Genomic DNA, 9,969 nt, shown 5'->3' with positions numbered 1-9,969 from the left:
TTGCGTTTTTGACCATTTGTTCGAACTTGAAACCTTTTTGAAAGACCTTCCTTGACCGTCGGCGGCGGAGAGAAAAGTGGAACGGCAGAAGATCGGCTTTTCTCGACAGAAAGTGAATGCATTTTGAGTTTTCGAGCACCAGGTTCGCAGGCACACCGGGTGCTCTCGGCTCAGAGTCACACCTCTCTCTCAGGCTTTGGAGGGCACAGCTCCGTAGACTTTAAAAAGAGGCTTCTCTGCCTCCTCTTTCTTTGAACTTTTTGCCGCATGCGAGAGACTGTCTCCGACCTGCTGCGCCTTCGAAAACGAAGGCGCTTCCAGCGCGTTCAGACGGCGCCTGTTTGCCAGCGGTGCGGTGCAGAGCCTCTCCTGAAACTTACATCCGCCCATAGAAACATCGTATATATATACATATTTGTATATATGTATATACATACATATATATACATATATATTTATGCATACAAACCCACATATATACATATATATATATATATGTGTATAGGCAAGGCAGGTGTTGGGAGGTACGTGAGAGAGTCGTTGTACAGGTAGGCAGATGAGTTGTATACATGAGCATTTTCACAGGGAGTAGTCTACGCATGTCTACGCGACTTTGCAGCATTTGTTGACCGACGCTCGCATCGGTGTATCGACCGGTGCAGAGCAGGTCGACGCTGGAAGACTCCGAGCTCCTGGACTCTCCAGAGGCTCTCTTTTCTTCCTCTGAGAAACTCGGAGAAACAGGCAGCTTTTCGCCTATCGACGGCGGCACTGCTGCGTGAGAGTGCGCCAGGTGTACGTACACCTGAGAAGTCTGCCGAGCCTGGGCAGAGCTGCCTGTTTCTCCGAGTTTTTGCGTCAACTCGTGGGAGGGTGGAGAAAGAGTGTGCAGCATTTTGGTTTTTGTTTCGCCGGAGATTCTTCTTCTGGCAAATCTCCGGCGAACTGCAGAGTTCTGCAGAGAGACAGAGCGCAGACGCTTTCGGTGCATATCTGCGATGAACTGTATAGAGTCGGCTGAAACGCTGTCACTCCACCGGTCCTGTTGTGCCCAGTGTCGGACGCGTAGTTTCTGTGTCGCTCTCTGCAGAAAGGAGAGCAGGTGAGCCTCGCAGACCGCAGAGCTTTCTTTTTTCCAGATCTGTTCGAGTTGACGCGGCAAGCTGCAGTGGTTTCCACTTGCTTTTGCGAAATGCTCGTTCGCTCTGCCACTGTTGCTGGCGAGAACGTCGAGACCTTGTGTCCGCTCCGTTTCTCTGCGGCGCACACGACGCATGCACGCGCGCCGCTTTCTCCCTCTCTCTCCTCCCTCTTTGTCCGGGGAGCTTGGAGAGAGGCTTCCGAAATTCAGAACGTGGACATTCCTCTTTTCCCTCGGAAAATTCCTTTTCTCCGCCGGCTTCTTCGCCGGAACTGCAGAAGAGGCTGTATTTTGGAAACGCTGCACTTCCGAAATCCGCCGCGCCTCGCGTTCACATCGAACTCGCCGAGGCGCTGTGCGAGTTCTCCTCTTCCGTCTGACTCGTGTCTCTTCCAGCCTCGTCGACCGACTCCTCGAAATCTGGCACCGAGTCCGATAGACAGCTGAAAACGCTGAACCATTTGTTCACTTACCGGCCAAGGAGAACGCGCACTGCCTGCTTCTGTCCCTGCCGGGCCTATCCGGTGAAACTGTCGAAAAAGGGGATCTCTCTTTCGTTTTAAGATACCGGAAACAAGGAAATCTACATGCTTCGTGGATCGGTGAGAGCCTTCGCGTTCTCCGGCGTCTTCTCGCTAAACTTGGCAAACATTCTGCTCCTCGCGGATCTCCTCGTGTTCCCGCGTTTTCGTCGCCTCTCCCGTCTCTCGCTTTCCTTCCTTCTCCTCTCTTTCTCTTCTCCATCTCTGCTTCTGCGTTGGCGCCTGCTTCCCCGCCTCAGCAGCTGTCCGGCGAGCGGCGATCGGCGAGCTTTCGGATCTGTCTGAGAGGTGTACGTACGCCGTGTCTCTGGAGCTCTCTCGTTTCTCCTTCGAGCTTTTCAACGCACTCAGGAAAGCGAGAAAACTTGTCTCTCTCTGGCCTTGTGCTTTTGCCGGTGCGCCTGTGTTCCCCGTTCGCCTCAGATATCTCTTCTCCTGAGGCTCCCCTCCGTCGCTGAGGTTCCTCTTCTTCGCGAGAGCTGGATTTCGCTGCCTCTGCATCCACGCCTGTTTTCGAATGCTCTCAGCGTCTGCTGCGCAGGCGTCTGCCTGCTGCCTGGGAGAACTTTCGTTTTTCTCTCGCTCGGTGCGTCTTAGCCGCGCTCCTGTCTCCCCCTCTCTCTTGCGGTGTCCATGCACCTAGTGTTGGCCGAGCCGCTTGCTGCCGGGCGCTCTGTTTCGTCGGTGGACTGCGTTTTGGCCGGCATCCGGTCTTGAGACGGCGGAGGCAGTTGGAGCGGAGAGGCTTTTTCTCTGTGTGGAAACCGGCGCGCCGAAGAGACCGGTTTTCTCACTTCCGCTTCGTTTCCAGAGGAATGGAGTGTGCCTGTGACGTTTCTCCCGCGTTTCTCCCGCAGTTCGAGTTCTTTCTCAGCCTCGCGTCGCAGACATGCAGTTTTCCTTCATTGCTTCTCTTCTCCACGGAGGTGTCTACCCTCTGCTCTCCTCGCGTCAGGGACAACAGGCCGCGTAGCGAATTTATTTTTAAATCGAACGCATGCGTTCGCTTCTTCGTTTCTTGATGTTTTCGAACACACATCCTCGCTTTCGTGGACCGCGCGTCTGTTCCACCATCTTCTCTCCCTCTTCGTCTCCGTTTTCTGTCTTCCCTTCGTAGCCTTCTCTCGCGCTCCTCATATTGTCATTGGTTTTCTTGTCCGCTGTTCTCTTCCGCTCCTTTCTTCTCTTCCTCCTTGTTCTTCCTATTCTTTTTCTTTGTTTCGTCTCCTTCCTTCTTCTGGCTTCCTTCCCTTCGTCTCCACCGCTTCTTCTGCGCAAGTTTTACCCCGTTTTCTCTCGCGCTTTCAAGATGGCGGAACATCTCTCCTTTCTCGAGGAGGAACTTGTGGGTCTGCCCGACACACCTGCAGCGTTCAAGCCCTCGCAGTCGCAGCAAGTGAGAAATAACGCGTCTCCATCAACGAACAACGGGGAATTTTATCATGCGCAAGCACTCTATACATGCATCTATAAAGTGATATCTGTCAACGCAAAAAGAACTCACTGCAACCATGCACGCACTGTCAACATATACATGAATATAAATATAAATATATATATATGTATTTATATATATATATATATATATATATTTGTATATGTATGTATATATACGATGAAGAGGTATGTGTTGTTACGCAAAGTGAAAAGTTGCGCGCAAACGTCCAGACAGAAAAGTATGTCTTTCTCTAGGTCGATATGCGAACAGCAGTGCGTCCACGCGACACAGGGTCCTAAATCGATCAACGAGGATGAAAATAAATAATTGCATGTGCGCGTCTCTGTTTGGAGAAAGGCTGAATGGTGTTCTGAGTTTTGAGGCGAACAGGGGGGTCGGGGAAGCCGATGTTGTGGCAAGGTTTCTGTTTCCTGTCAGTTCTCGTTCGGATTTCGCAGACGAGCGACGCTTCATCGCTCCGCCTTCGACCGCGTCGTCTTCTGTCTCTTTTTCTCTTTTTCTCTTTTTCTTTCTTTTTTTATCTTTTTCTTTTCCTTTTTTTGATCTCTTTTCTTCCCTGGCTCGGTTCCCTCGTTTTCCGGTTCTTGCGCAGTTTCACTTCCTCTGGTTTTCGCCTTCTCCAGGCGGCTCGCTGGTCTGCGATCGCGTCCACGCTCCGCATGGGCGTCTCCTTTTTGCATGCGGTTTCAGGTATCTGCCTTGACGCGGCTGTCGTGGATCTCCGCAGCAATGGGCCCTGTGGACACCCGCGTCCTGCTGCTGCCCTTTCTGCAGTCCTACCAGCTGTCGCGTCGCGAGAGCGATGAAATTCTCTGTGTGCTCGCCGCGCAGTGGCGGGCAGTGGCGCGGGGAGTTGTGGGCGTTTTGAAGGCGGACGAGGAAGAGCGCGAGCGGCGTTTGAGTCTCCTCGGCAGCGCGGACGCTTCTGCACGCAGAGATGAGAGCGCGGCGGTCACTCGAGCCTTGGGAGAGATTGCGGGGGCGCTCGAGCCTCTGGCGGCGAAGGAAGAAAAGTGCATTCGAGACGAGGCAGTAACGTCTCTGCTGTACCTCCTGCGCTTCTTCCCCGATTTCCGTTCGCAGCAGGCCTTCGCGCAGCGTTTCCTCCTCCCCATCGCCTCGCGGCTCCTTCACAGCGACTCGGGACTGTTCTTCTCCAAGTGCAGCGCGGCGAAGCTCGTCCCCGCGCTCTACGCCTACGCGGCGCCAGCTGCAGGGCAGGTGGACGACGGTGTCGAGAAGGAGAAGACCGAGCAGGAGGAGGGGAGAGACCAGCGCCCAGCCGCCAGCAGAGAGGCCAGTGCCCCCGAGGAAAAGCGCGTCGAGAGCGAAGACAGCGATCTGCGACGCCCCGAGCTCAACCTCGACAGATCCGAGTTGAGAAGGTACTGCGCGGGACGGGAAGCGTGAGGAGAGAGAAGGGGAAGATCCTCCTTCCTGGGCTGAAGCTTCCGGTGTCGTTTGTCCGGGAGGAGAAGTGAAGGCTCGCGAAAACGATCCGACGCGTCCATGCAGGGGAGTGAAGTCTTAGTATATTCCCCATCTCAGTTCGTGACTCACATCGTTCCGCCGCCACGGTACCCTTCTCAAGGTCCACCTTTCCGACGCGATCGGCGGACTGTTCCGGCTCAGTGCGAAAGCGAGTCTCTGTTTTCAACAGATTCTGCCGCGCCTAACGGTGTCTTCCACACCCTCCTTCATTCCTGACGGACGATAGATGGCTGTGTGTTTTTCGCGTCATTTCTCCAAAGGTTGGCCCATGCGGCAGACCAGCTGTCTTAAGCAGTCCAGTGGGGTGGCGGTGTACAGCTATCATAAAGAACTTGGTTGTCTGTATCTCATAACTGGAGTCCTATTCAGTATCCTAGGTACTGTCATGTCTCTGTTTATTCGATTTGAGCTCTACAGTTCTGGTTCGCGATACGTTTTAAGGTTAACTTACTCCAGACTATGGGACCGAAGATGATCGAGTATGTAACTCCGTTCATGGAAATCAAAAGAGCTCTCACGCTCTCTGGAGTGCCTGTCGAGTCGCTCAAGGAAGATTTGATCCTGTTGTGTGGGTGGAGAAGACGAGCGCGCTGCCGTCTCTCTCCAGTGCAGCAGGCTTTCTCTTCTTGCTGCGCGTCGTCGCCTTATCCATCACGCATGGATCTGCTGCTTAGCCTTTCGCTTCGAATGTGTCTCCTCTCTGTCCATGCAGCCTGGACGAGTTCCGATTTTCGCTGTTTTTCGGACTGTGTTTTCCAGTTTATTCGAAAAGCTGTTGACGCACGAGGCGCTGCTGGTGCGTCGCGACGCTGCGGTGGAAGTCCCTGCTTTTGTGCGACACTGGCGACGAATTCGAGACCAGACGCGACAATCGGCTTGCTCGGAAGATGCGGCGCAGACGCTCGAGGAAGATCCGCAGGGTCTGGGAGACTTCTTCTTGCCGACTTTGAAGAAAATGATCGCAGACACCATCGTATGTCGAAGACATCTCACGCGCGCAAGGGAGGTCGATACATAGGAGGAGGGGAAGAGAGGAGAGACTTCTCCTGCTATGCCCTTCTCCATCCTCCGAGTTGACAGAAGCGCCTCTTCCGTGGTAGTCGTCTTAGCTGCTCTGCCTGTGAAAGGTGACTCGACGTCTTTTCAACAGGATGAAAGATAGTGAAAAAGGCGTTTCAAAATGCAAGGACGTACAGTTCTTTTTCCAAAGGAACTGTGAGCGTACGCGAGAGAGAGAGAAAGAGAAAGAGAGAGAATGTGTGTCTGTTCTGTTAGAGAATAAGGAAAAGGGAGCAGAAGAGTTCAAACACTGCACTCCCGAAACATCCCTTTCTGTAAGTGAAAGACATTTGTCCGTCGGCGTTTCCACCTCTCGTTTCTCCCGTGTCTTGTTTCTAACTTCTCCCCTTCTCCCCTTCCCTTCCTCCTTCCTCCCCGCGTTTTCGGATTTGCGACTTTTTTCCAGTTTCGCTGTCGCTTTGCCTCTCCGTGGCCGACCGCCTTTCCTGTCGCTCTCTCTTTTTCGCTTTTCAGGATTTCCTGCGGGCCGCGGCTGTGGGGTCGTTGCTTCAGTTGGCGCTGCTGTTCCCCTCCGCGAGTTCGCAGACGTTCAGCGCGTCGGCCGTCTTCCCCCTGCTCTCTGCTGCAGTCTCAGATCCGTCCTGGAGAGTGAGAGCAGTGGTTGCGCGCGGACTCGCGGCGCTGACGGCTGCGTTCCCCTCCCAGTTTGCCTCGCAGTTCTACCCCTGCTTGCAGCCGCTGCTCAGAGACTCGGCGCTCCGCGATGTGCGACAGGCGGCGATTCGGGCAGTCGGCGAGATCGCGGAAGTCCTCCCGGCAGATGAAGTGAGCGAGTATCTGGTGCCGCTGGTCCCCCAGCTTCTGCAAGAGAACGCGATGAGTCCGGCTGCGGCCGCCGCGGGAGTTCTGCCAGTCGTCGCGCCGCCGACTCTCTCCTCGCCGCTCCTCTGCAACTCGCCGCTCCTCGCGCCGGTCCTCGAAGTCGCCTTGCCCGTCGCCAGGGCCGCGGGCGCCGCCAGTGCGCAGACGGTGCTCGCCAGCCTCGCTCTCCTCCTGAACAGCCGCGAAGAGGCTCACGTCCGCATGACGTACGCGACGCGCGATAGCGAACGGCAGAGACCGATGGGGCGAAGGAGGGACCCAGAGAGAATCGCACGGAGAAAACGAGCGAGAATCAGAAAAAAGAGATCCAGAGAGAAAACGAGCGAGAATTGGAAGAGAGAGATCCAGAGAGAAAACGAGCGAGAATCGGAAGAGAGAGATCCAGAGAGAAAACGAGCGAGAATCGGAAGAGAGAGATCAAGAGAGAAAACGAGCGAGAATCGGAAGAGAGAGATCAAGAGAGAAAACGAGCGAGAATCGGAAGAGAGAGATCAAGAGAGAAAACGAGCGAGAATTGGAAGAGAGAGATCAAGAGAGAAAACGAGCGAGAATTGGAAGAGAGAGATCAAGAGAGACAGGACGATAGGGCGCGAGGACGAGAAGAAACGAGAGGGAAAGGAACTCGGAGGGAGGACGCGCGACGGAGTAGGGGAGGGATAAAGCGAAGCCAGCAAGTTCTCAGATCAGTCGTTTCTCGATCGGCTTCACAGTCACCTTCAAGAAAGCGTTCACCGGCTCCCAAGCACACCAACGCTGGCCGCTGCTGTCAATGATGAATGCAGACTCGAGGGTGTGTCTCGTGCGCCCCTTCAGTACGTCGCAGTGCCGCCTCTGCTGCTCGTTGACGCCGTTGACGAGACGGAGAGCTCGACCAGATCTCTGTCTTTCGCTGCATGTTGTTTCCGTCTTGCAGCCTCGCGCAACACGCAGGGGAATTCTGCGCCTTGGTGGCAACGCAGCGCCCCGCGCCAGACTGTCCGGAGGCCGTGAGGCTCGTGGAAGGACTCTGCAACGCTTTGGGCGCGACGGCCGGCGGCGGGGACTGGACTCTGCGCGTCGAAATCATCAAACAAGTCGTCCCCATCTCAAAAGCTTTCGTGAGACTTTCGGAAGATACCGAGTTTCCGCTCCAAGCTCTCCACGCCGCAAACTCTCCACGCCGCAAACAGAGAACGCCTCTCATGACACACGCATACATACATACATACATGCATACATATATATATATATATATATATATATGCTTGTGAGGGTGCAGATGTACACACTTGCACATTTTCATGTAGGCCTATATGCGTATATATATATATATATGAATATATATATATATATGAATATATATATATATATATATGTTCGTGTATGGGGGTTGTGTTTCGGTGTCTGGTGATGTTGGATCTTGCGTGTATTTTTTCAGGGCGTCGACTTCTTTTCCAAGCACCTGCAGAGCATCTTCATCGAGGCCTTTAGTGACCATGTGTACGACGTCCGCGAAGCTGCAGTGGATGCTTGTCCGGTAAGGAATCAGGATTGCTCTGAACCAGTTTCGATAGCACTGGAAACCTGCTGTCGAGTGTGTCTTGAACAAAGCTGAATCCAGCCAGATCTGCTTTCCTCCAAGTCTCGCAAAACGACTGCATGCACCCCCCTCTGGAACTCGAACAGCCGCCTGCATGCACTCTGTTTCTTTTCAGCCGCTGACGACGGAGTTCGGTGTGCGCTGGGCAGTGGAGATTCTCCTGCCGCGTCTGCGCCAGGTTTTCTTTGTGGGAGGTTCAGGCAAAGACTCGCGGAGCAACGGCTTAGATCCGCTTGCCTCGCTCCCTCAGGGCCGGCCGTCGTCGTCTTATCTCGAACGCATCGCCGTCCTCCACGCCGTCCCCGTAAGTCGAGAAAAGGATGCGCCTCTCTCGTTCCCCGTACCTTTTTCGGCTTTTCTGTCGCACCACAGTGTCGGAGGTCGCCCTGTTCCCGAGAGCTCGCTGCGGTCTTCAGTTTCTCTCTCTGTGTGCAGAAACTTGCCGGAGTCTTCTCCGCTTCGGAGACAGAAAATCACCTCCTCCCTTTCCTCCTCGCGGCTCTCAAGGTACACACTGGAGGAGAGAAAAAATCGAGAAAACAAGGATTTCTACTCTGAAGAGCCAAACATATACATATATATACATATATATATATATATATATATATATATATATATATATATATATTTATATAGCCGTTTATACATGCGTATATATGGCTGCATAGAAGATAAAGGTGAACCTAGGACACAAATCATCTTGCATAATAAGTATATAGATATATATAGATAGATATATATAGATATATAGGGATGTATAAAAGCTATAATTGGGATCTGTGGTACGATTTGCATTGGTGTGTGTAGCGTAGAAGCGTGTGAGAGAAAGCATGCAGAAAAGATGGAAAAGCCTTTTTATTTATTCTCAGGATGAAGTTCCGAACGTCAAATTCACTGGCGCAGAAGTCGTTCGCGTGATGCTGAGCTCGAAGACGCTGCCCTCCACGGCTTACACGACGGACGAAATTATTCCGTAAGTTGAGTCTTTGAAGGACTCGCGTTTTTTGAGCTTTTTTCACTTCTCATTTCTCTCTCTCTTTTCGTCTCTTCGCTCCTCGTCGAGAGCTCTCTCGCGTCGTGTGTTTTTCTTCGAGGTTTTGTGATTTCTGTTGCCATTTTTGCCACAACACAATGGCAGAAAAAAGGTATCGCGCTTGTCTGTTTGCCCCAGGAAACCATTCAGAGATTCCTTGATTTTCTGTGTGCGTTCTTCAGGGCCTTGAAGTCTCTTGCGAACGACTCTGACGTGGATGTCCGCTTCTGCTCTCAACTGGCTCTCGCTGCGGCGCGCTCATAAGTTTACTTCTTGTTTGGTCTTGTTGCCCTTGTTTGTCTCTCCGTTCTCTTCTCTTCCTGATTTCCTCTCGTTCCGGTCTTTCTCTTGCTTTTCGCTGCCGCTTTCTCCTCTTTACGTTCTGCGACTGGTCTGCTCTCGCGAGGGAGAGGAACCGACGGTGGCTCGGTTCTCGTTTTTGAGTGGAAGCGGAGCGATTTGAGAGGCGAGGGCAACAGAGGCGACGTCGCGGCCCCGGCTGGGCGACTTTTTACCCGAGGGAGGCGCGAGTGTGCGAAACACAACGCGATCGAGAAATCGAGAGCCGGACTTCGTAAATGCGTCGTTCCTCCAGTGTGTCTTCCCCTTCTTTTCCGGTCGTCTTCCATCCAGAAACGCCTCTTCATGTGTGCATTGAAGAGCAGCGAACTCTTGAAACTTCTCTTCTGTTCTCGCGCGCGGGTCGCGCATGCGCAGTTCTGTCTGTCTCAGCCGGTCTCGCAACTCTCGCTTTCACGGTTCTCCAGAAACGAGAAACGAGCAAAAGAGCGGAGAGAGTTGCGTCTGCCAAGCAATAAGAAA

The 9,969-nt window shown here is 53.2% G+C and overlaps 1 protein-coding gene across 1 annotated transcript; it reads left to right on the top strand.

Moving 5' to 3' along the window:
- Positions 1-1,369: 1,369 nt before the first annotated feature.
- On the top strand, positions 1,370-9,890 carry TGME49_315670 (HEAT repeat-containing protein). Its single transcript, XM_018782878.1, has 10 exons — positions 1,370-3,079; positions 3,833-4,527; positions 5,393-5,606; positions 6,167-6,741; positions 7,449-7,632; positions 7,953-8,051; positions 8,230-8,418; positions 8,550-8,621; positions 8,984-9,087; positions 9,330-9,890. Exons 1-10 carry the CDS (start codon positions 2,993-2,995, stop codon positions 9,409-9,411), a joined length of 2,301 nt encoding a protein of 766 aa, XP_018635316.1. The 5' UTR covers positions 1,370-2,992; the 3' UTR covers positions 9,412-9,890.
- The last annotated feature ends 79 nt before the right edge of the window (positions 9,891-9,969 follow it).

Source organism: Toxoplasma gondii, chromosome XI (assembly GCF_000006565.2).
Source record: "Toxoplasma gondii ME49 chromosome XI, whole genome shotgun sequence".
Taxonomy (NCBI): domain Eukaryota; phylum Apicomplexa; class Conoidasida; order Eucoccidiorida; family Sarcocystidae; genus Toxoplasma; species Toxoplasma gondii.
The sequence above is the reverse complement of the archived record's forward strand: the minus strand, read 5'-3'. Positions and strand labels throughout refer to the sequence as shown.

Bases quoted from the DNA above. Each gene is read 5' to 3' on its own strand.
- TGME49_315670 (XM_018782878.1), top strand. From the start codon at position 2,993: ATGGCGGAACATCTCTCCTTTCTCGAGGAGGAACTTGTGGGTCTGCCC. The intron at 6,742-7,448 runs GTACGCGACGCG...TCCGTCTTGCAG, and splicing joins GAGGCTCACGTCCGCATGAC to CCTCGCGCAACACGCAGGGG. The intron at 8,419-8,549 runs GTAAGTCGAGAA...CTCTGTGTGCAG, and splicing joins CCGTCCTCCACGCCGTCCCC to AAACTTGCCGGAGTCTTCTC.